Below are 26,246 nucleotides of genomic sequence, written 5' to 3'. Positions count from 1 at the left end.
CTAAATTAATGTAAAGGATAAACAAAATGATTACCATTCAGGTCTGTGTGACAGTAGGATCAGCTGTCACATAGTTATTGAAATGATTTATACCCAAACTAATCCTGTAATATGTTGACTGTTTTTTTGTTCAACCGTAGAACATAAAGTATTATTATTATTATTATTATTATTATTATTATTATTATTATTATTGACTTAGGAGTGTAGTGACGGTATTCTTTGACTCGTTCTCTAAAAAGCTAAATTTCTGTAAGTTTGACCCTAGTGGTGTTCCAGTAGGCCACGCCAGCGCTTTTCTTTTGCATAGCTTCCTCTCATAGTTGAGTGACTTCAGGGTGTTTTCAGAGCGGGTGGACAGCCGTGACAGCCTCTCCGTGTCGATAACAGCGGTGCAGCCTTATCAGGCTTTTCTCTGAAGTCAAGAATCCCGCAGCGAGCCTGTCACCCCGGCGGACGGGCGGACTCCTGCTGCCTGCGGCTCCACCGGTGAGGACCTTCGGGGTTCGGTCGGTCCCCGGCCTCCGGTGTGCTCTCCGCCGAAGTCGGTGTCATTTTGTTCATGTTTTCTGCTCTAAATGGATCAAGGCGACGTCTGGAAATGTTCTGCGGTGATGAGCGGGAGCCCCATCCTTTACATAAGTAAGCTAATGCTTAAATTAGTACATTTCTTTCTGAGTTTACATTCTGTAGCAGGTGGTTCGTGACACTGTAAACTATTGAGGGCCTATTATTTTTTTATTTTTATTTTTTATGAGTGGAGGCGTGGGAGGTTATGAGAAAAATAATAATGCTTCGTAGATAAAGTTGGATATGCTGAAAAAAAAGGGTTTTAAATGTACAAAAGACAAACGTTGGTTTTAGATAAAGCAGCGCCGTCATTTTGTTCGCTGCTCTAGAACAATTAACAGGAAGCATAGCAGATGTGCTGTTTTGTTGTGGCAGCTAACAGAGGAGCCTTACTTTTTCAGAGAAAATAATTTGCCAAATAAAACCAAATTAGTCAGGGTGGGGTTTCTTGTTGCCCTAAGAAAAGTGTCATCAGCAAACAAACTTTTAGAAATTAGACAAGTTCAGAAATAGATCTCAGTTAAGCACTTTTTACCCTCAAAAATGTTTGATTTTTGTTTTCTTTGCTTGTTTATATGTATGAGTATGATCAGAAATACTTATGTATTGGTTGCTTTAGTTTATGGAAGACAATTCTGTTTGATAAATATTTCAAATTTTGCTGGGACAGGTTGGGATGGGGCAAGAAAAGACTGTGAAAGTTAAAGGATGCTTAAAAAAACACTTGCTTGTAACATTCCTCTGGAGAACAGGGTAAACAGGTGATTGATTCACAAGGAAGGATGGGTACAGGTTCAACACTAGGTACAATGATCATGTTCCCGGCATTAACATTTAAATATATTTAAATATTTAAATATAACATTTGGGGTTATAATAAGGCCTTGAAGGAGCCCAGGAGTTTAGACTTATGATGATGAACTGTATTGAAAACCGGACAATGTACAACTCAAACAGATGTCACAGTGTGATGTGCTGTAGATGATAGCAAAAGCTAATTTGCATCTGCAGTCCCTTGACAATTTACAAAAATGGACATGCAATAAACAATAAAATAAGACAGAATAGAGCAGAATCTGTGGCAAGACATAGATTATGGCAAGGAGGGATTCCAACTCATCACCAAATATGCTAACCAGTTTTAATTTTTTTCTCTACAGAAAACCTTTATGTCAGGAGAAGAAGTCGTCATTTCGCTTTTGGTTTCATTTCCTGGTTCTTTTTTGCCTGCTGATCCTCTATCTCTTCTACACCATGTGCAACAACACACAGTCACTACGTGAAGGGTTTTCTCTCCAAAAGACCTTGAGCTGGCTTTTTGTCCAAACTCCTCAGGGTAATGCACCGCCTTATAGAGTCCACCTGAAACACAGACTTATGCTAAATGATATACATGAAAAAACAGAGCCACATCCTGCGCAGCAGCAGCGCCTTCAGTACCATGAAGCGTATCCGCACAACTACAGGTTTGTCATGGACAACCCCGAGGTTTGCAAAGTCAACTCGCCTTTCCTGGTCCTGATGGTGACGGTGGCGCCAAGCAACGTTGCGGCTCGGGACGCGATCCGGGCAACGTGGGGCAAAGACCGAGTGGTTCAGGGTGAGACGGTACTCACTCTGTTCGTGTTGGGTCTCGATAAAAGACACGACGTTGAGAAGCTCCAACAGGAGAACCAGCAGCACAACGATCTGATCCAGAGTAACTTCCTGGACACGTATCTCAACCTGACCATTAAAACCATGGTGATCATGGACTGGCTGGCCACGCGCTGCCCTGCAGCGGCCTACGCCATGAAGGTGGACTCTGACGTGTTCCTGAACGTCGATAACCTGGTGATCATGTTGAAGAAACCAGGGATCCCCCAAAAGAACTATCTGACAGGATTGCTTAAGGGCAATGTGCCCGTTATCCGGTCCAAGGACTCCAAGTGGTACGTTCCTGAGGAGCTGTACCCTGACCCCCAGTATCCCATATACGCCCAGGGCATGGGGTACGTCTTTTCCAACGACCTTCCCGCCAAATTTGTGGAGGTCTCAAAATCTATCAAGCCTTTTAACATAGAAGATGCTTATATTGGGATGTGCATAAAGAATCTCGGACTTTCAGTTACATCTCCTCCGGATTACTCTCAGTTTAGGGACTATAACACAAGATATGATCGCTGTGAATTCTCTAAGATCATTACGTACATTCTTGATTCTTCAGAACAACTGATCGATTATTGGACAGACTATAAGAAGCCTGGACCTCACTGTTCGGACAAACTTTAATAGTGATATGGGATTTACTTTTTATAATTTTTTAATTAGGATTTTTTTTTTTTTTTTGAAAAATGTTCTTACACTGAAATCTTTTGTTTCAGAAACTTTCAATCCGCACTTTATTGTAAAACAGGGAATTTATTATTATTATTTTGACATGTTTTATTTAAAACTCATTGATGAAACACTGAGCAGCATTGAAGTTCAATTTAATACACTCTAAAGATAATTTGTCTTTTTTGGGTGTCTTTTTTTCCCCCACTTCATCCGTCTAACAGATTTATATTTATCAAAAACGTTTGCGTCTATTGCATGTAGAATCTTGATAAAATATTTATTTTATTATATCTGCTCTTTCTTTTAGAATTTGGCTGTTTATAAAAAAAAATGTCATCAAATAAATGTTTTTAATGAACAAAGTCAAATGAAATTAGGCACTTCACCAAAAATCATAAAGAAAAGACACCGTTTGATTTATTTAAATGGGACTCTCGTGTTTTCTGTCGGCTTCAAAGGCAGCAAACGGCACATGAAGTTTGGAATCGTAATTAGCAGCTTTCTCTTGAAGTCTTTACCGAGAAGAAATTACTTCCGCGGTAAGAAAATTCTGTTTACATCTACCGAAGTCACAATCTGCCAAGAGGGTTGTAGTGTTGTGCAATGCACTTTAACCATCAGGAGTATAAAACCTGACTTACATATAAGTGTATTGAGAGAAAACATTTGATGGTTGGCAGAACTGGAAATTGATCAACAAGTCATTGTTTTTGTTCAGATATTTATCAGCTCCTGCAGGACTTTTTTTTTTTTAGGTTTTGACCAGAAGTGGAATGTGGGAGCAGATTTCCCAGAGAGAACTGAGCAGGAAGGCTGACTGGAGGCAAAAACTTCCTCAGGAAGGGAGCAATTCTGACTAAGCATTTAAAAAAAAAAAAAGTATTTAGTTCATGGTCCTGTAATAACTACAAGAACCACCCACTGAATTTATTCAAGAGATGACTGATGATTCTCTATGATCCATTACAAAATATCAGTAAGTCTGCATTTAAACTGATTAATGTTCCTAGTACAGAGCGTACCACTTTGCCAAAACAAAATGCAGACTATTAAACCTTACATGACTACTAAACATGCCTGTTTTCAACTTGAACTTGAATACAATATAAAGAAATTGTGCTCATTTGTTTTTATTTTAAAATGTATTACATTGGATAAATGACAAAAAGTCAAATCGAAACAAAGATGTAAAAAAACAGCAAGGTTAGCCTGACACCTAGTGGCATAAAAAGGTTATTGCACGAGTGGGATTTGAAATCGAAATATATACAACTAATATGTTAGAGCAGTTGTATAGTCTAGAACGGTGTGAAAAAGTGTTTATCTCCCTGCCGAGTTCCTATTTCTTTTACGTGTTCGTCACTCTCAAGTGTTTCAGAGCATAAAGTCAATCTAGATATTAGAGGAAGACGACACAAGGTTTTGTTTTGTTTTTTCGTCAAAGTGGCGGAAAGAGGCCTCCATAGTTTTACGTCGAAGCTTAAACTTTTCGAACAGTGAATCGTGTTTGCTGTGAAAGCTGATTGTGTCTGCTCTGTTGTTTGGCCAGGGCCGACAAGGAAGCGGGGCATGTCCAGTCCGCTGACAAGGATCTGTTCCCTCAGGTAGCTACACCTTTCAATGGTCGCGCGCAGTTGTTTTATTCTTCCACCGTGTCATTTTACATCTACCTTAACATGACTTCCGGTCTGTTGGGAGCGTTTCTTTACCTCAGAGAAGACGTCGAAGAGAGGAAGAGTGTTTGAAAAACAAAGCGAGGAACACAAAGGTAGGCTACGGGAGGGGAAATACAAAGTTATCGACGGGTTGTTTGACGATATAACTCGGTTAGCTAACGATTATCGGACTACGGGATAAAACACCGGAACCGTGTTCAGTTTTACACATGTTTGGAGTCGTATTCTTAGAGAAAATCATCTGGTGCAGCATACATCACCTACTTCCTTATTTTCTAAGTAAAGTTTTCCTACATGTTGCTGCCCTGAACAGCAGATACAGTGAACAGTACTTGCAAAGCTCTGCGGTCTAAATGTAATCACAAAAAAATCCATACATATGTAATAGCTGTTTTATTTTAACTATATTATAGATGTGAAGTTTGTCAAAATTGGTTTATTCGGCACGTTTCTCACTAGTGAATCACGAACGATCCGATTCTTTTGAACGGCTCTTTACCATGAATGACAGGATTCGAGGACTTATTAATCCTTGGTTCATAGTTATTGTGTTGCCTTAATTGTTATAGTTAAAGGTGCAGGAGAGGAATTTTGTTTCTGCCAAATCAACTCAAGTCCACTTTTTTCCTCTGTTACATTTTCTTCTTTTTTGTTTCTATATTACAAATGGCACTAAAATGTAAATTATATATATATATATATATATATATATATATATATATATATATATATATATATATATTACTGAATGCAGATCATTTAACTTTTTTTGTGAACTTCACTCATGAAAACAATGAAGATAAAACTTTTATGGATTAACAGTATTGTTCTTATAAAGATATACACTTAAAAAAATGTATAATTTGAACATGTTTTTGAAGTGAATGTATCCTGAAGATTAGGTTCCCTTCAGAGATCCATATTCCTAAATTTACAGAGTATTGTTGTGTTCAGTTAGTGAGCTTCATGGTTTGTTTCTTTTATTTCCTTCAGTCATGTGTGAAAAGTAAAAACCTAAACAAGCCATTCAGGTTTTGGATCCAGAACCTTAAATCCCACCTAATTGTCCTCCTGTCTTTGTTTCCGCCTGCTGAAGGCATTGATTTGAGGAACCTGTTCAACTTGTGGACTTGCATAAACAGGATTCTCTCACTTTTCCGAAATAACTACTTTCCTCTTCACCAAACTTGCCTTGCAAGTGTAAACTAATTTAGTCATGTTTAAAATTTAAGTTTTTAAATTTTAAAAATAATAATGACTTTGAAAAAAATGTAATGGCATTTTTTTTTTCAAATTATGTTGTATTAACCCAAGTATGTAAACCATCCATACTACTTTTTCTTTGCAGAAGCAAACAGTCTACACTATAGTTTGGTGTATACTGTCGAAGGAGTGAATACTTTTTGTAGACACTAGGAGTTGCAGGATAGCTTAGTGTAATGGGTCTGTCTTTTGGTTTTTATAAAAAGAACACAATAATAATAGAAATTTAATCTGCGATAATGTTGATATAGATCAGAAACAGAGCACATATAACTCCAGATGTCTCTGAAGTGGCTACATTAACATTTTATAACTTTAATAACTTTTCAAGCCATTAATGGTCTTAGTTCCTCATACGTAACATATCTGAAGAAAGTTTTTTAATCATGCCAAAAGTGGGAAGGGGAAATTCACAGAGAAGCATTATTTTCTAGATATGCTTTGCAACAGTCTTCCTCCAGACTGCAGTATGTAACTTTTATAAAAAATATTGTTTTACACATTTGTTTAAACTGTGACAGTACGGTATGAGACAGACGATCTGTGAAAGATATCAACATCCTCTGCCTTCTCCCAGTGCTAGCTAGAAACAACCAATCACAGCCAAGAGGCGGGTCTTAGTGCTGTCAATTACACCCATTTACACGCCACTCACCCCCGCTGTTGGCAGAGCCTGATGTGAATGCTAAAGCTAGTTAGCATGTCCACCAATGACAGCGGATAAACGGTTTTCCTGTAATGGTGAATTGTTTCTTCACCATTAGCACATTTAGCTGCTCATACATAATCTTGATTAACAGCAGTAAGGCCCTCCTCCTGGCTCTGATTGGTTGTTTTGGTGTTTCTCCAGACGGCAATTGTAGCTCAGGGACAAGGTGGAGCAGGTCGATCTTTTCACAGATTGTGTCATATTATACTGTCAAGAAATGGTGACAGTTTCAACAAATATATTAAAAAAACATACTTTTTTATAAAAGTTGCATACTGCACCTTTAATGAATGGGAATCCCCTGCCAACCAGGAAAACTTGTCTGATTTGGATCACTGGCTCTTGAACAGATCTTGAGTTCAGTGCCAAGCAGGAAAACCAATGTTTTCGTTGAACATTTCAACGGTTGGTTGGCATCCCACCCTGAACCGCCAGTACTGTTGTTTTAATTTTTAATTTTTTCACAACCTTGTGTTGCTTCCTCAAATCGAAAACATTTTTACACATCGGTTGTAGCATGCTTCGAAGGTATTGGAAACGTATTTTACTGAAGTTTAGTGAAATGAGTACAGAAAAAATTCTGATGGTGTTTCTTTTTGTTTCTTCCGCTGTTGTGGCCCCAGTGGTTTTTATTTCTACTTACGCCACACAGACAGAAAATACAAATATTTCACTGTGTGAGAAAACACTGTGTGTGTCCTAACTGGGTGTGTACAGTGGAAAAGGATTAAAGATAAGATTAAGAAAGTGATAAATTATGTCCGCATCAGCAAACCCAGTTTTTTTCTTCTTGTTCCTGAGTTACTTGTTGTTTTTTGTGTTGCAACTTTGTCTCCTTAAAGGTGAACCATCAAACTCTAAGTAACAGGAAGTTGACATATTGATGGCTGTCAGGACTGCTTACTGCCAGTTTTCAAACTATAAATGTATAAATATGGTCAAAATATATGATTAATGCCTAAATTTATTCTTTGTATTTAGTCCCTTTTTTTAGCCCTAAGCTTAGTTATTTTATTTGACATTCTTGTCTTTATTTTCAGCAGATCTGGGACATTTTTCACATGGTTTGGTTCGTGGACATTGGCTGAGAGCTGCATTAACAGGTTTGTGCAACTTATTTGCCCAATATAGAAACATTTTGACGTTATCTATGCTCATCATTTAAGTGCTTAAAGATCCATATATTAAAGCTTGCCAGTACTGCGAGTCCATGAATATTCACTCAGCTGCTCTGGGTTTGTCTGCTGCACATCCATGATACGACAAATATCCTCAAAGAGCCGCTAAGCTGTTAAAAGTGTTACAGCTCTCTCTGCATTCAATGAATAAAATTAAATATTTAACATCTTTCCTGTTGTAATTTGACACTTGTCAATAAAACAGATTTGATTTGACTGACTAAAATAATATTTAAGCCCACAAATGTTGAAGGTTGAAACTCTATGTGGTCCAATTAAACAAGTGTACCTAATAAAGTGGCCGTGAGGGTATTTTGTTAAACTTTTGCATTTATGAAGAAAAATTTTTGTTTCAGGTTTACATTAAACACCATCAGACATAAAATTATTAATAAATCACATCTTCACATGTTAACTAATATACTTCCGTGTTCACGAATGAGTTTGTAGAAATATGCTTTTGATTATTTACTCAGGAAAAGCTTCACAAGTTAAAACTAATGGACATCAATAAAATTTATTTTCTCTTGTTTGGCATATGTTGCTCCTCTAATCCTAAGTTAATTCAGTTTCAGGGTAAATTTTAATCTTTCCACTGATGGACTTGTCTGCTGTGGATGTGCCCACCATCACATTATGCTAGCTTAGAGTTTTGGTTGCCAGGCAACAGAAACCAGTTCCAACTGGAAATGCTTCACAGTCAGCATCAACTTAACATCCGATTAGTTCTTTTTTGTTTTGTTTTTTTTCACTTTGACCAGCCTGAATTTAAAGGTATTGCTCATTGGCTACACAATTAAAAAGTATTTTCATTTAAAAATGCTAAAATAATGACAGTTCTTGGAAACTTGTTTTGTACATTCACAGTATTTTCAAAGACTGAAATGTTAGTATCAAATTCTTTACTCAGAACTTAGTCATTTAACGCATGCTTTGCTCTGAAAGTTTTGCAATAACATTACTTTTTTTTATATATATATATACATACAGTTCTAATGGACAATAGGAGACGACTGAAGGACATCTTCATCTGCGTTTTGGTAGGAGTGACGTTGGTCATCATTTACCTTGTCTATGACAACGAGCCTGATCACCTGTATGGACCAGCATATAAAAAGTCCAACGTCAAGGTCTCTTCGCCGCCTGAGCCAAAGTGGGAGGACCCAGGACCGTACCATGTGGCCTACCCACGGAACTACAGATTTGTCATGGATAACTCTCCAACGTGCAAAACCACCACTCCGTTCCTGATCTTGATGGTTCCCGTTGCTCCCTCCAATTTGGAAGGTCGGGACGCCATCCGAAGAACGTGGGGGGGTAAGAAAATGGTCCTCGGTCAGCTGGTTGAGACCGTCTTCATAGTGGGGCTACCTGGAGGGGTCGACGCCAACCAGGAGCAGGCGAGAGTGAAACAGGAGAGCGAGCAGTATCGTGATCTCATTCAGAGTAATTTCCAGGACAGCTACCGCAACTTGACCATCAAGACCATGGTCATGCTGGAGTGGCTGGCTCAGCACTGTGCCAACGCCAGCTTTGTGATAAAAATCGACTCGGATATGTTACTGCATGTTGACAATTTGGTTGCATTGTTACTGGACCCCAAGACGCCTAAGGAAAACTACATGACGGGTTTGGTATGGTGGCACAGCCCAGTTTTAAGAAACCCTTTCAACAAGTTCTACATGCCAACTCAAGTGATCACAGAGCCGGAGTACCCCCCCTACCCTCTGGGCATGGCTTACGTCATGTCTCTGGATCTACCCAAGAAGATCCTGAGCGTCTCGCCTCAAATCAAGCCCATCTACATTGAAGACGCATACCTGGGCATGTGCCTGAAACGTCTGGGTGTGTCTCCTACCGACCCTCCCGACCAGAGGATGTTTCAGGTCATCCCCCGGCATCCTCTGAGCAGCTGCGATCTCTCCAAAGTGATCGCCATGACTACGACGAGCATGTCACAAATGCACATCTACTGGCAGAGGATCGCGCAGGGAGTTCACTGCTGAGCCTGATTTGAATATTGATTATTTTTGGATGGTTTGGCAAAGTTTCGTTCACGGCAGGAAGGTAAAGCCCGATTCACATGGGATAAGCATTGTGTGGAAGTTTACAAACAGAAGAAAAGTATTCTTACCACCTAGTGCAATAATTTTACGCCTTTTCTTTTTGATGCTGTATGTTTCAGGTCGACAGGGATTTGCTGGCTTGGTTTTCAGTTCCAGCCAACACAGCCTCCATTCTTAGCCAAAAGCAAATAAAAATGTGGCCAGGAAAACAAAAACGTATAATAACATTTTGGATCCCGACCATTTCTGTCCAAATCACAGAGATACCGATTTGTATTGGATCAGTTATTATCACAGGACCTCGGAGTTCAGTAGATAATTTGCTGGAGAACTTGTACTTTACAAATTACTGACATGGTCAATTCGCCCTGGATTATCAATGCAGACAATCCATATAATTCTTACAAATAGCATTTGGTCCACAGGTAAAACTAATCCCATGTGAACAGGACTTAATGTTGTTTTAAATTATTTTAGTAGGTTTTGAAGTTTTTTTTACTTATGCATAGAGAGCAGTCATTCTTCTGTGCACACAAATATTTTTACATTCAGTTTGTATTTGGCTGCTATCTGTAGAGTTTTTAACTTTCTTACCCTTGTATACATATATGTTTTTCATTGTTACTAAAAACCATTCACATTAAGCTGCAGTAACAGATTATGCAGGCCCAAATTTTAAGAAATGAAGCACATTTAGGATGAACATCAAATTTGGTTTGCCTGTTGTATTAGACGCACTCCCATTTTGTATAGGGTCTGTGTATTGGGTTGAAAGATGGTAAAAAGTTTCCCTACCAGTTGTTGCTGTTTTGCAGTGAGTTAGCTAAGGTAGCTAGCTAACAGGTAGTCACTCTGATCGTTTTAGCTAACTTTAGCAGCTTAAAACAACTCAGATCCACAATACACAACACAATATTAGCTGGTATTAGATGTCTGTACATTCACAAGAGACTATTTGCAGCTGCTTTTACAGCCATCTATTAATTCAGCTAATCAGCTAACTGTGAGTCTCTCTGGAGAGTCCTTGAAGATAACTTTCTAGGACATTATTAAATTGCACCTACTCTGAGGTTGCTCTGATAATCTTTAAGGGAAATGTTGGCAGCTATGAAGCACATTACACAAAGTAGTGATTAAGGATAGAATTGAAGGGAAAAAAACTTCAAGGTAGAGAAGACGCATGTTGGAAGGTTAGAGTAAAAATATTTAGTTTATTTTAAAATGAACAAATGTCTCTGTTATCTTTTCCTGTAAACATTTTTCCAAAATAAAAAAAAGGTTTACAGGATAAATTAAGAATGTCATTTTTACAGCAGTAGTTTGTCACCAAACCAGAAGGGGGCAGGCTAGCACTGCATAAAAGCTGTAACCCCGACCTCCTCTGACTTAAACTCTCAGGACTGCTTCACAAACAGCTTTTACATCTTTTAACACCTTTCAGTCACTTGTCTTGGAAGAATAATCACATCGACACACGAGTGGTTGCTACAGCCTCAGCTGAGGAAACGTCAAACTTTTTCTGTTACTGTCATGGCTGACTCTCCACGATGAAACCAGCTAACCATGCTTCAGTGATATTCAGTAAGCAATACAGAAAGAGGGACAGGCCTTGACTGACATGATCATGTTTGTTTTTTCTTAAAATCTCTTAGAAATGGTAGTAATAATAATACTAATAATACTGTGATGTGGTCAAGAGGTGAAACTAAATCCAAGCCTCTAAAATCGTAGTTCATATTGGACTTTTTATGACCTCATTTATGACTTGCAATAATAATTGGTGGTTGATGAAATTGACTATGCTATACTTTAAGAAAAAATTCCCAATAACACAATGACAAATGATTGATTTATAGCTTCTGTACATTCTGTTAATGACTGGACAACAGATTTGCTGTCATCCCTTGGATTTTGGGTGTACTATCTGAAATTTTTTAAAATAAATATTATATGGCTCAGTCATCAAATTGATTGTTTAATTGTTATAAAAGGCTACGTCTTCCTCCCACATCCTGTTTCTGTTTAGACTGTTTTGTTTGGATGTGCGTCTGCTGAGTTTTCACCCAGGTTTATTTGTTGTCTCACTATTTTAGGTAGTTTTAGACATAAACACACAGAGAGAAGACTATGCAGACTTTTCCAGTTGTGCACACGACCGAGGAAATTGTTCATCATCTCTCCCGTTGACGTTGCTACAGGGTGCTACTGTGTATATTATCTTTCTGTGTGTATATTTCTTTGATAAAGTACTGAAAGTCATGCAAAGTGTTTTTCTTTGATGACTGTATTAGAAAGTCCTTTTGGCAAAAGTGGATTGTGTACCGTAACAGCAGGGGAGGTAATAACAGTAACACTGGTGAATTTATTAAAGTATTTCTTTTTGTTCCCTAAAGGTTGGATTTTCTACATAATTCAGTGTCGTATTAATGCCGCTCCACTTTTACACGTGTTTTTACACACAGTCGTTCAGCCCACTCTTAGTTCAGTCCTTTGAGTTTCCTAATCATGAAAGTACTAATGGTTGCAGTCACATCAGAGCATTTAAAAAGCCATTTGTGCACAGAAAAGGCTCCGTTTTGCTCAGACCAGGTGTTTCGGTAATGTCCTCCCCCCACCCCAACCTCTTTCTCTTTCTTCTCCGGCTGGCAGACTGGCTGCCCTCTCCATCACCGTCTGAAAACAGACTGCACCATGGGGTCGTAAACTGTGGGCTACAGACACAATCTCTCACACATCTCACTCCATCGGTTTTTTTTTTTTTTTTTTTTACATATAAATATACACTTAAAAAGCTAATTTCACAGGCTCCAAATTTAAATGAAATAACTTTGTTGCACTTAGAATCGGGCAGGCTGACACTTTTAGAAAGCTGGTACTGAAACTTTTAAAATAAAATGGGAGTATCGGTCATCGATTAATATTTATAATTCTAAAAAATGTTAAGTTTTATGTGTGCTGTTAACTGGCATTATTTAAACCAAAGAGCAATAATCCAGTGACAAAACCTGCAGTAATTTGATAACCATGTGCTGTCTCAATTTTAAATTATGCTAACAGTGCCACCTGGTGGTCAAACAAACACAAGATACTGTTTTCAATGAAGTATTTTAACTTTCTTGCCGCCTTAAGAGATGAGATTTTACTCTGTACGCCATGCGGCGGATTCGCACTGACCCATGTGTGCTTTTTTGAGTTTTGCATCTCTGTGATTTCGGGAATTGACGGTCTGACGGGACAACCCACCTGTTTCCTTGTAACATTTTCTGTGCCCCTTCTGAGTGTCGCGCTAAGACTGTAGGAGGTTTAAATAAAGTTTGTAGGGAACCTCATTCCCTTTTGCAATTACAAATAATGAAATTAATTATGAAGAATCTGGGTTTAGCTGCAAGAATGAAATGTCTAATGACGATCAGAAAGAAAAAGGAGAGAAAAGAAAGATGGTAGATGGGAGAACTTCCTGGATCAGAGGCAGAAGAAGCAGCTCTCAGACTCACTCGTTCGTCTTTCAAAAACAACCAAAGCTCAGACTGAGTGGATGTAAAAATTTATAAACATGGTTTTCAAATCTTGCATCAGATTCTCGTCAGGATTTAGCTTTGAGCTTTGACTGGACCTTGAATACATTAACATGGTACATGTTTAGAACTGAATGTTTGGCTAAAACAGTGCAGAACCAACACATTTTTAAAATCACAGGATGCAGATTTTAGCAGTTATTTATTTTTTTGCATGAAATAAATCCTGCGTTGAATTTCCGTGACATAATGACCCAGGGAGGTTTCAGTAACATCGTCCCACATAGAAGAAAATGTATCAGTCCTCTTTTAAGTGTTTTATGTTTTTCCATATAAACAGGAATAAAATGGTGGTTCTTTAAAAATCACTTCTATATTTGTCAATTTTAAAGCTACTTTTTTCACAAAATGTGTAACATTTGCGGCTATATTTTTTTTCTTCTTTTTTTTTAGCAGGACTCATGCTAAAAACATGAGTCCTGCTAATGTTTTTAGCATGAGTCTAAAAACAAAACATGTTTTGTTTTTCATGGCCAAAAACAAAACAAAAAAACCCCCGCCTGACTGGTTTGGAAAAGTCCAGACCCCTGATCTATCACTTCAAATTATATGGTTTATCTATTCAGCATCTTCCACAACTATGACGCCTTTTGTAGGAACGTGTTAAAAAGACTTCAAACAAATTGTTGCTATAGTAAGTGCATGAGTTGTATTTTACCTCCCTCATCTTCCTCTCTGTCTCTAGGGTAAGAAAAAATTCAGATCCTTCACGTGTGAAGAAACGGGTCAAAAAAGACACGTTCGTGTTTGCGTGAGCAGCTTCCGCACATGCTGCTTCTCCAATTACGTTGACCTTCCGACATCGATGAAAGCGGGTTTGTCAGATTCCTCTTCGCCACGCGGACCCCTGCCAATCAGATTCTCACAATCCATGTCAAAAAGAGGCTGTGAGAACCCGCAACGGCCCGGCCGAGGCCCGCCCCGCGCTGCGGGCCGCCCGCTCCCCGTGGTGCTCAGCCAGACATAAACAAAAACACGCAGCGACACCTCACAGGCCCGTACACGCATCACATCACGAGCAAGAATTCAGATTTAGAGCATCCCGATGTTCAGGCTCTCATACAGATGCTGAAATGGCAGTATTATGTCAAATTGATATATTTTAAATTTCTCGAGGACCCCGCCTGATTCATCCATCCATCCATTTTCTTTACACCCTTGTCCCTTAGTGGGGTCAGGAGGTGCGGGTGCCTCTCCAGCTAGCGTTCCGGGCGAGAGGCGGGGTCACCCTGGACAGGTCGCCAGTCTGTCGCAAGGCAACACAGAGACACACAGGACAAACAACCATGCACACACACACTCACACCTAGGGTCAATTTGGAGAGGCCAATTAACCTGACAGTCATGTTTTTGGACTGTGGGAGGAAACCGGAGTGCCCTACATGGTGGTGGGCCCACATGGGTTTGCCCATTTAGGGCTCATGTAGGGCCCACGTAGGCTGTGGCCCTACATGGGCAAACCCATGTGGGGCCACCGTGGAGCCCGCGGACAAACCCTTCTTTTCCCCTATATGGGGTCCACCTAGGCATGCTGGCAGGACTGGCCTTGAAACAAGAAACTGTACCCAGAACTTCTGTTTCAATCAGTCACCACAGATGAGTGACTTCTGTTAGTTTCTGAAAGGTTTCTGCAGCTGGGACTAGCAGAAGAGCTAGAAACACTTCACAAACAGTCTGCAGAGAACCTCCTCTCTGCTACTAGCAAGCACCTGCTGGAGCTGCATCTGCTGAGCTCATTATATGAACTACTGATCAGTCCAGCGCTCTGGACTAAAGTTTGTTGACCATAATAGAGGAATGTTGATGTGATGACGGCAGAGAGTCAGAAAAAGCAGGAGTTTCTTAAAGAGACAGAGGCCCAATGTCAAGGCGTTGAATTGCGAATTCAATACATAAGGTATTTTTATAACAACTGAAGGTAGCATAGTGACTTGACTGCTCTATAAAATGCCACTATGTGGTGGGAAAACACATACTGCCCCTCTAAAAAATGCTGGCATTGTTTGGAGATGATGAGTCTAATTGCTAATCATTTTGGTTACGTTTGATGTGTTTTCAATTGTTGGTGTAATTATGGGACTTGAGGTGGTTAAAGTTAATGTGGGTGGTTAGCAGCTGTTTGAAGAGTTAATGGGCAGTTTTATGTGTTTTCCAGCCACATTTTATAGCACAATCAAGTGGCTATGCTACCTTCAGTTGATGTAATAACGCTGTATTGCATGACTTAAAAGAAATCTGACCTAACGCCTTGAAATTGGGCCTCTGTCTCTTTAAGGAACTCTTGCTCTTACTCAGACTCTGTCTTCAGGAAGTCATCACAACATGGCTCCTCTAACATTTTTACCGGTGTTTCACTGAGCAGCTGCTCCTATAATGACTTCACCAGATGTGCAGTTTCACCAGGTGGTTGCTAATTGTTGCTAGCTAGTCTGAAGGAGCTGAGTGGGGTGCTGCTGGGGAGCAATTTCTCTGTGAGGTGGAGGCTCAGAAACTTCAAAACTGCAGCTCTTAGGAGGAGCTTCGTCCTCAGAGGCAGTCCACCCAGGCGTTTTGCACACCTGGATGGTTGCCATGGAGATGAACAGATTTCTCAAACTTTTTTTTACTCCAGATAAAGAACACCCCAGGTATGTTTTTGATGAGGGAATAGCAGTATAACATGATTTAGAGCTCAAAAAAGTCAATACTACGTAGTACTAAGAGTGTGGTAGAAGTAGTGTTGTTTCTACGGAAACATTACATCCAGCATCATTAGGGAGTTCAGTCTTGGTCACGGTAGGAGTAGGAGGATTCATGCTGGGGCAGAAAAAGGGGGGATTTATGGAGCTGGTGTTTAAGTGAATGGTGGTCCTCTAGCTGAGTTATAGATCTTTGTGTTTTGACAGTGCAAACGTTTGTCTCGTCTCTCCTTTACTGTGGTGTTTTAACAAACACAGAATGAGAAAATGAATCATTTTGGAAATTGTGCAGCAGCCAAATAATTAGGTCTGTCATGGGGGGTGGGGGAGTTGTCTTCTCTCTTTAACATTTCTGAGCTAAATGATGTGTAGCACCATCCGTCTTCTTTAGTTTAAGTCTGAAAGTCCAGATGCTCTGAAGACACATCCTAATCTGTGCTGTCAACACAAAAACGTGTCAAAACCGATTCAACTATTTTACAATTCAAACATTAGAAAAACAAATTCCAGGTGAAATATGAAGAGATTTTTTTTCTCATTTAAAAACACATTTTTTCTTCCTGGCAGGTGTTTAGGTGCTTAAACGTAAGCAGAGACGGATGCAGACCACCGCGGGTTGTTGGAGACTCTTGAGTGAGCGTTTAAAGGGACTCATCCAAACTCCCGATATTCAAACTCACAGTAAACATCGGAGAAATAGTCAGCATTACGCTTTGGGCAGTAAAAGATTCTGGCTTCATTATTACTTTGGGAAAATAATAATAACTGTCTCTTTTAATTTTAGCTGCACAAATTTAAAAGCACAATCCTTTATTGCGATGTACCTCCTGTTATTCGTCCTCAAAGGACGAATAATCATAATAAAATAATATCTTATTTTATTATGATTAATTATAATGATTTTTCACAAGTCTTGTTTTTTTTTGTATGCCCCACTTGGCACTTGGTGCCCTACACTGTAAAAACAAAGCAAAACAAACAAACAAAAAAATATCCCATAAACTCTATGGTAAAACAGCAGCAGCTGTGGCTGCAGGTAAAACAAATTACAGGTAAAACATTTTTTAAACTTTAAACTAAAATGAACATGAAAACAATCTATAAAATGAATGTACAAATTACTGTTTTCATTAATTAATTTATTTACGGTAACTTTCCATCAATTCAACAGTGCAAATTTTTCTTTATGGTCTATGAATTTTTCCTGTCACAATTTTACTGCTTATTACTGTTAAAAATACACATTGTTTTTCACAGTGTACGCATCGTGGGTGGAGTGACGGCACTGATTACAGCCGTAGTAAATATTCATTGTCTTTATTGAGATTCTGAAACCTTAGAAATTCAGACCTTAGCATAACGAGCTAACGTGAGCTAGCAAACCAGTCCGGCTATCCGCCTGGATTGGACGATGTTTTTAAAATGGTTTGGGTTACAATCTTTTCTGAGTGGAAAACAAAGGCACCTGAAACTAAACAGGAACGACTCATTAAGTAAATCAGGGCTCTAAAGTTAGCTTTGCTCCTTTTAATAACCCGTCACTTCAGCCAAATCCTTCGCTCTTTTCCACCTCCCTGTAATCACGACAGGAATTTACTCCCACCTGTTTTCACACCGACTGTCAGCTGTTGTTTCAGGCGTTGTATTTAGCGACATGTGTTGCACTTTGTCATTTTAAGTTTTAGGTTTTACACACTTTTTTTTATTCGTTCTCTGTGTGTTTTCTCTGTAGAGTTTTGTTTTCCCGCTTTGCCGTCATTCAGCTCTGAGTAAAAATGGCGGAGAGGAGCGTCCCTGACATCTGCTTGTGGTCCACACAGGGAGGTGAAAGGCTATGTGAACGCAACACAGAGGAACTTTAGAGTCTGTTGCAGGAACCAAACACGATTTCCCATGGCTGTTTCAGTCCCCTCCCTCCAGTGTCGGCCTTCTGCTTCCCTGTTGTTTTCCCCTCAGATTCTCACTCACAGTCCATTAATTAAATCTCACCTGTCGCCCTCGTCTGGTATTTTTCCCCTGCTCTGTGCCTCCATGTCTTGATAAGGTCATAAACACATTTGTTGTCGTCTGTTCTAGTGTCTTTATATTGTTATTCTTCATCTGACATTCAGCCGGTGCTATAGTAAGCAGAAAAAATGAAAAGCGTTCTCAAAGAGGGCAGATTGTTTCAGAATTTTTTTTTTTTTGGTAAAAGTTTCTGAGACTGGAAATTAAAATCCATCTAGGTAAGAAGGTAGAGGGGCAAAAAGAAAAAAGTTGTACTTCTTTTTGTGCTTTCTTTCTTCCAGTAAAGAGTGATTCTAAAAATACTGAACCCCCTTTACAGAATTATTAAAATAATATTAATAACAGGTTGGTGTCAGTATCCGATCGGTGCTGGCTATCATGGTAAGATCCATACTTCAGATAATTCAGATTCCCTCTTGTTTTACTTATTTATCGCAGTTTTTCAACTGCACTTCAAAAAGATTTAGTTTTGTTTTGATTTCCTCTCAAAAGATAACTATTTGTACTTGGCAGTTTGTTGTTTTGTTGTTGTTGCTGCTGCTTATCCTGTTAACTGGTTAAAATATTTTTTATAGTTATAGTTTCCAAACTTTGGGCAATTTCTGTCCCCGGTTCGGACAAAATAATTCAAAGAAAAAAAAAAAAATTGACATATCAAACTCAAAAAGAAAATATTGGTATCGGTATCAGTATCGGTATTTGTGATACTCTTTCTGCATTATTGGATCAATACCAAAATATTAATTATTGCACATCTCTAGTATTAACATGGGTGTTTTTTGTGAACCCCTCTGCGGTTTGTTAGAAATGAAAAAACAAATAGTTTTTCAAAAACTATTTGTTTTTAAAAAAACAAATAGTTTTTAGTTCACATACTTATTTATTTTTTAAATAAGTATGTGAAATATCTTTAGCCTGACCCTTGCTTATCATACTTCTGCCCAGAAAATATGTAATTTTATTGTACTAAATGACATCCAGGATTCCATTTATGTTCTTAAAGCTTACCACTTGAAGTGTGAAATCACGTAACAGAGAAGTATTCATAAACCTTTAATACAGACAGAAATCAAGCTTCAAAAGAACAGAACTCTAAAACAATGAGCACTTTGATAAAATTAGCAAAGTTCAAAACGTCTCTTGCTCTAAGCAGCAACATAAACATATTTGTGAAGATTTACAGGGCCAGAAATTCATTATTTTTGTCCAAGGACAGGTTACTACACTGTCACATGTACGATATAACAAGAGGTTTATACAACTGATTTTACAAAACTTCCACAAAGTCTAATAAAATCAGAGACTAGGAAACAGGATTTAAGGAAAAAGGAAAAAACTCTGCATGCTGTTTTCGCCTCCCTTTATTTCTCCTGGCTCAGGCCCAAACACTAAATTTGACCGCCTCCCTCGGGGAGAGTAACTCCAGGCCCGAATTCCTTTGCGTTATTTCATGTTTACTTTCTGGTGCAACATTTTTTTGCTCCCTTCTGTGTACCAGCTTTCATTAGAGGAACTCCTCCAATGTCAAAAATGTCATCAAAATCCATGTCCAGGCATCTGCAGGCCTTATATATAAAAACATGCTGAGCAGGTTTCACGAATGTGTGAAAAGCACCGTGAAAATGCACAACTAAATGCTGAGCTTCATTTTTTTTCTTGAAGGAAAGAAGAGATGGTTCGAGATGTAGAAGAAGTCATTTCCGTTGTGTTGGGGAAGCCTGCGAAGGGTCAAGTCTTCCACAACTCTGACTGTGTGAATCACATAAACACCCAGAGCAGCCCTCCTCCACTGACCATCACACACAACTCTGTTCATCTCACTGGGTTGTTTGTTTTTTTCTCACAGTTAAATCACATATGTGTGTGTTTCGGGTTCTTTAAAAAGGCTTGTATGTTTTTGTTAATTTGATATTCCAGAAAAAATGTGGGGTGTCTTTTTTTTTGTTTGTTTTGTTTTGTCTTTTTATTGATTCCTTTAATCTAAAAATCAATTTGATTCCAGGCGTCGTCGTTTCGTGTCGATTTCTTCCCATGAGAAAATCCTACTTTAGAGTTTCATTGCAAACAGCAGGCCAAACATACCTGGGAGCGATGTGGATAGCTCTGTTTGCTTTCTCGCAGTCCCATCAGAATCTGTTCCTCTTTCTCATACTGACGCATCCCCCTTACAGCAGCCAGGCTGCTCTGATCCCACCGGCCAGCCGGACATGCAAGACAAAACCCAAAGGCTGCTGAGTTCTGCAGCGGGTCGACTGATTCAGTTTGGAGATTGGACCAATCTCAACTTGTTCAACGAAAAGATCAAAATTCAATTCTTAATTGTTAATTCAAGGAAGCAAGAAAGATGTGTTTTGGTCTTCAAAAGCTTGAATATATTTTAGAGAAGCTAAACTAAAATTGTCCATATCTTACAGAGGAGTGAATAAGTAAAAAAAAAAAAAAGATAAATAAAACAAATGAAATCTTGACAAAACATCTCAGCGTGTTAAAGATTTTTAATTGTAACTAGAAGAACTGAATCTTTGTTAAAGGAATGAGACAGTTCACTCATTTAAAGGTCCGACACCATCAATATGAATATTTACGCAGCAAAAACACAAGATAGTGATTTTGATCTAGTTTCTAGCGCAAATATCTAAGTGCACTTGAAATAGACAAAACTAATTTATAAGTAACTTTTCTGTAAGAAACAGGAGCTTGTTTTAAGTAAATAATCTCTTAATCCTGGTTAAAAAGTTCTAGATCTCAGACATGCCTTGTTATAAGTGAAATAATCTGCTAGTGGGACTTGTAGTTTTTCATGAACGTTAAGGAAATATTGACCTGAAACAAGCTTTTGTGTCTTGCTGAAAAGGTACTTGTAAGTAAGTTTTGTTTCATTAAGATACTTGTACCAGAAATTAATGACTTTGTAAGATTTTGTGTTTTTGCAGTGTAAAGCTACAACCATAAAATCACTCAGTATGCAGATGTCTCAGTTAGAAAAGAGCTAAAGTGTGTGTGCTTGGCAGAGAGAAACACTAGACTGGACCTTGTCTTGGAACAACCCAAGGCCTTAGAATCTCTTTGTCTGGAGATAAGAGTCATTCAGCCTCAAACTAGCATAACAAAGATGACATTATGTTCATGACCTGAAGGGAAATTAAAAACTCTGGAATGTCGCACTTTGAAGGTTGCATGCTCTACATTCTCATGAATACTTACTTGTCTTGCCTGCTGTGTTATGGTTTCCAATTTAAAGATGGCTAACCGATGAGCTCCGGCTTCAAGGACGAAACTCCTCCTTGGAGCTGCAGTTTCAAAGCTCACAGAGCAGCGCTCCGCCCCCTCAGCTCCTTCAGACTAGCCAGAAGCAATTAGCAACCACCTGGTGGAACTGCAGAACTAACTGAGCCCATTATACTTCTAAGTACAAGGCTGGTGAAAATGTTCTCAAAGGGTTAATAGAGGAGCCACTTCCTGAAGGCGGAGCTTCAGATACAGCAGGAGCTTCTTAAAGCAACGCAGGCCCAATTTGAAGCAGTTAAAATATTAGGACAAATTTCCTTTTTAATATATGTAACGTTTTATAACAACTGAAGGTAACATAGTTACTTGATTGTCCTATAAAATGTCAATATGTACCTGGAAAATACACAATGCCGTCCCGTTAAGTCATACACGACTGAAACTTGATGCTAAACACTCACACTACGGCCTTCTTGTATAATTTGTGTCTTTTAGTTGGTTCTCGTGTGCGTCAGCAGTTGTGCACCAACAGATCCAATCATATATACACACCATGTGTTCTGGTGATCATGTGTGTGTACATGCATGGTATTCTCCCGGACATATCTGGCTGTCAGTGATGGTGATGAAACCCTTTCGCCAGGCTGAGTGCTGGGGAAAACGATGGCAGTCTCAGATTTCAGTGTGTCGCTGCTACACACACACACACGCACACACACATCACACATGGACACGCATTCAGTGTCTCGCTTTTCAGCACGTGTCAACCTTAGTTGATAGAAGGAAATGTTTGGTTAGCAGCACACCTGCAGCAACTTTCCCAAGACTGTGTATAAATAAACCTGCTTAAAATGGAAAAGCAAACTTGCACAGACTGTACTGGAAATAAAGTGAAATGTGACCGGTGAGCAGAGAGAGGGAGGAACAGTCGACACGAGATGTTTGAAAGAGGAAAACAGGTGAGAGACAAGTGGGTTTTATCACTAAATAATACTTTTTCATTCATATGAACACAGAGGGGATCTGAGTGATGCCAACAGCGGCTTAGCAAATTATTATTATGCTGATGACAGCCAAGTATCTCAAAGTTTGGACATTTTGGAATAAATTTTCAGTTTGAGCTCGGTCAGATTTAACGAAGAACGTTTGTAAACGTCAATTTTAAACTCTTATCTTAAATTTTATTTTGGACTCAATCATGCTCGTGTACACCCTGCCCAACGTGCTAATGGCAGAGAAACAACTTACCGTTACAGGAAGTAGCTATGGGTTGTCATCTGTGGCTATGCTAACTAGCCTTAGCATTCATGGCAGGCTTCGTTGTGGGGAACTAGCTGTAACAGAGAGAAAGGTGAAGGTGTGAGCGCACATACACAACCTAATAGACAGCGCTAAGACCCTCCTCCTGCCTCTGACTGATTGTTTCTCACCAACTGTGTAGAAAGAAGAGGAGCTCGAACTTTTCACAGATTATTTGTCTCATATTGTCACAACGTGGTGACAGTTTTAACAAATATGTAAATGCATGTTGTTTATAAAAATCATACTGCAGCTTTAATGAATTTCTTTTATTAAAATTCCTTCACACATTTCCACTCACATAAACTCATAATAAAGTCTGTTGAAATTTGTGTTTTTAATACAATAAAATGCCATAAGATACCAGGCAAATGAAATGTTTTTTAAACATGTATTAATTTTTGTGATGCTCTTTTAAAGCACCATATGGAAGAAAATAATATGCCAAAACAATTCTGAAGCCAGATGACCGATATGTATGAGCTAGATATGAGCTACCGATTAGTTCAAAGCTACTTTATATCAAACATAGTAAAATATATAGTAATTAATGCGTAAATGTATTTATTTAGGTCGTTTTTTAAACAGGAAAAGATTAAAAGATTCCGGCCTGGCTCAGAATAATTGCTGATTTACAGCAAAATGCTGTTCTGCAGAATATATATATTAAAAACCCCACACAGATACCCATCATCACATGTAAATAATAAAACTATATTTTAAAAAAAATGACATGAGTTGTAAACTGATGTTCTACGTGTTTTAATGATTACTTCCGTAAGTAATGAATGAGAAGATAAAATATGGAGGAAAAGCCTCGTGCAGGTGCAGCGTGAAACGGGGACGCGCACGGACGCGCGCGCCCTGCCCGCCGTACCTCCCACTTCCCCGCAGCTTGTTTAACTTCTCGCCTCCTTCACTCCACTGAGCGCTTTTGTTGAAGTCCGGCGGAGCTGATGCGAGTCTTCAGAGCGCTGCAGTGATTCTCGGCTCACTTTAAGCGATGTGTTGGAGCTAACTGCGCTGTGCTGCGTGAAAAAGAAAAAGGTTTTCCCTTCAGTTTTTGTTTTTTTGTTTGTTTTTTCTTACTGATAACCCCCCCCCCCCCTCTTACTGTGGATAAGGAATTGGAAGTGAAGCTGCATTCCAGCGGGGCTCTGGATTATACTTTCCCAAGGTAAGCTTCTTCTAAACCTCCGCTTGATTGGAAAACTGTGAGCGCACACTGAGTCTAATAACGACCTATTTCTTGGTAAAAATATTGCACTTTTAATAACGCTTAACGCCGAATAATAAATACATCAAACGAACAATGATGTTGTGATATCGATTATACTTTAGAGTTAATCAACAACTGGGTGAACTTTAACACCAAGAGAGTGTGAAAACGGAGCTCTGTTCGGCTCACATGTCAAAAACCGACTTCCAGGCTGGGGGGCTTCAGCAGCGGCGCCTCGCATTCCTCCGCACCCGGTGCACGGGTCTGTATGTCGGGTCAAGCGGGCGTTCTTGGTGGGAGGAGGACGGAGTCCGGGAGAGAGGAGGAGGACTCCCCGCGGAGAAATGTGGAAACACGATTAGTTCTTATCTCTACCGCTTCTTCAGACCGTGGCGGTGTTGAATTTTTCGGATTAGAGGCTGTTATCTGCCCCCTTCTCCGCGGCTCCTGCCTGACCTCTGGCTCTCTTATCACCTCGTGCGGGAAACTTTTATTCGTGATGCCCGCGAGGCAGCAGAGGCAGCCTGTCAGCCAGGTCAGACGCTCGCGCTGGGTCTGATCTTTCTGGCATGTCTTGTGTGGAAATGTGTTGTTTATAGCAGGCGCCGATTAATGTTTGGTCGTACATTTGATGCATAAAAAAATGAAATAGAAAAAAAAGTTGTTGGTTTCATCTAGAGCTATCTATGGTTTTCTCTGAATATTGGTATCTCAAGGCTTCAATTAAAAATTAAAGTGAATCCTAATGAATTTAGAATATTTTCAAAGAGCTAATTTATTTCACTTATTCGGTTTTAAAAGTAAAACATATATAGATTTCACAGCTGATGGAAAACATCCATAATGGAAAGTTTTACGGAAGGAAAAAGGTTTGCAAGCAACAGGTGTCATCATCTTCCGAAAAGTTTTTTTTTGTTTGTTTGTTTTTTGTTGTTTGTTTTTTTTTGTCAGTGTCTCAATTACATCTTAGTGTCGCAAAAGTTTCAACATATATATTTTTTTTATCGCTGTTGTGATGAGACTACTTGCAAGCAATAGTTGGTAGGATGCGTTATCTTCAGTGTTATGTAGTTCTTGGTCACCATATTACCCGCATTTGGCTACTTAGATGGACTCTATGGTCATCATCAACATCTTTGATGTAGCGCTGCAACTAACGATTATTTCAGAAACTGATTATTCTATTGATTATTCTGACGATTAATCGATTAATCAGATTTTAAAATTGGCACATTCTGCAGATTTTTCTTTTCACGCTTGATGGGATTAATCCAATCAACCGACATTAATCTGATTAATCACGATTAATCTGATTAATCGTGATTAATTGCAATTAATCATGATTAAAATATTACATTTATGCAGTCATTTGCAATTAAATTATTGAACACACAATAAAATGAGTGTTGATGGCTGTAATTTCAGATATTGTGCAGCTCTGATTTAAGCAACTCATCATGTAAAGGAAGAAGTTTAAACACATCGATTTTGCTGTATGATATAATTTACAGTTTACGTTCTTTCTACAACAACCAGGCAAAATCAGCATTGAAATAATCATAAATTATGACACATACTTACTTTTTTTTCCCCCTTTTTCGGTAATATGTTATCACTTCATAATAAGCTAATCATGTGTCATTTTTCATAGTTTATATAGTAAAATACATTTTTTACCTTTGTCTATAGGCTTGTAGATCTACACTTCATTATGATGTATTGGTATTATGATTGAATTGTGCGTTTAATCAGACTCAACAACCTTATTTTCATCTCAGGCTGCAGCTTTTGCGTTAAATCACCACTTGTCGCCCTCATTCTCTGACGTGTGAGGAGTCCGAGGCCCTGAAAGAAGGCCTAAAGTGGAGCACAAGTATGGGAAAAGCAAAGAAAGGTGGAGGCAGAGGGACAGCAAAGGTAGAGGCGGAGAGCAGAGCAAACATTCCTGCCTCGGTGTCTCAGCAATTTAATTAAGTTTTTTGTGAGATGCGGCGGCGAGCAGCTCGAGGTGAAGGCTTAACCCACCCTCCCAGCCCTCAACCTCCAGGTTTTCAAAGTTGGACTAATCCCACGGGGTCAGCTAATAAGTGTTCTGGTCATGCTGCCATGACGACTAAACAGGACGGAACCGAAAGGGAAGCTCGCCAATCAGGGAGTTAATAACCCCACAAGGGAAGTTAAAGAGGTACAAGGTGAAGAAGATGGGGCTCTGCGCTGAATCGTGTGTGTGTGTGTGTGTGTGTGTGTGTGTGCGTGTGTGTGTGCGTGCGTGTGTGTGTGTAAGGTTTTATTTGCTATCAGTCACATTAACAAAGAAAAATCCCTTCTCTTTGTAAGCTTAAGTGTGCCCTGTGGTGCTCAACACACACTGATACACACAAGCTCCTCGGCTCAGGTCAGGTTTCGGTCACTGTACCATTGTTTTCTCAATAGGAAATAACATCAGTGACTAATGTGGG

The 26,246-nt window shown here is 39.1% G+C and overlaps 3 protein-coding genes across 5 annotated transcripts in view; all 3 read left to right on the top strand.

Annotated features, from left to right (window-relative positions):
• Positions 1-270: 270 nt before the first annotated feature.
• LOC106931221 (beta-1,3-galactosyltransferase 5-like) lies at positions 271-20,045 on the top strand. 2 transcript variants are annotated; one of them, XM_088009413.1, is made up of 4 exons: positions 271-642; positions 1,731-4,657; positions 7,581-7,640; positions 19,704-20,045. In XM_088009413.1, exons 1-2 carry the CDS (start codon positions 563-565, stop codon positions 2,839-2,841), a joined length of 1,191 nt encoding a protein of 396 aa, XP_087865539.1. In that variant the 5' UTR covers positions 271-562; the 3' UTR covers positions 2,842-4,657; positions 7,581-7,640; positions 19,704-20,045. The 2 variants fall into 2 exon arrangements, with proteins under 2 accessions (XP_087865539.1, XP_014864696.2); XM_015009210.2 differs by having other exon boundaries at positions 7,578-7,640.
• LOC106931223 (beta-1,3-galactosyltransferase 2-like) lies at positions 4,584-11,748 on the top strand. 2 transcript variants are annotated; one of them, XM_015009215.2, is made up of 3 exons: positions 4,584-4,657; positions 7,581-7,640; positions 8,706-11,748. In XM_015009215.2, exon 3 carries the CDS (start codon positions 8,711-8,713, stop codon positions 9,719-9,721), a length of 1,011 nt encoding a protein of 336 aa, XP_014864701.1. In that variant the 5' UTR covers positions 4,584-4,657; positions 7,581-7,640; positions 8,706-8,710; the 3' UTR covers positions 9,722-11,748. The 2 variants fall into 2 exon arrangements, with proteins under 2 accessions (XP_014864701.1, XP_014864700.1); XM_015009214.2 differs by having other exon boundaries at positions 4,592-4,657; positions 7,578-7,640.
• Positions 20,046-23,392: 3,347 nt separating the features above from the next.
• Positions 23,393-26,246, top strand: part of LOC106931219 (vasorin-like) — a 28,255-nt gene continuing 25,401 nt past the window's right edge. The window contains exon 1 of the mRNA XM_015009209.2: positions 23,393-23,745. The gene's annotated coding sequence lies outside the window, so the exon portion shown is untranslated. The remainder of the gene's footprint in view (positions 23,746-26,246) is intronic.

This window comes from Poecilia mexicana, unplaced genomic scaffold, assembly GCF_051168715.1.
Source record: "Poecilia mexicana isolate PSO_F unplaced genomic scaffold, ASM5116871v1 scaffold_2, whole genome shotgun sequence".
In the NCBI taxonomy this organism is placed as follows: Eukaryota; Metazoa; Chordata; class Actinopteri; order Cyprinodontiformes; family Poeciliidae; genus Poecilia; species Poecilia mexicana.
This window is presented reverse-complemented; position numbering and strand designations above follow the sequence as displayed.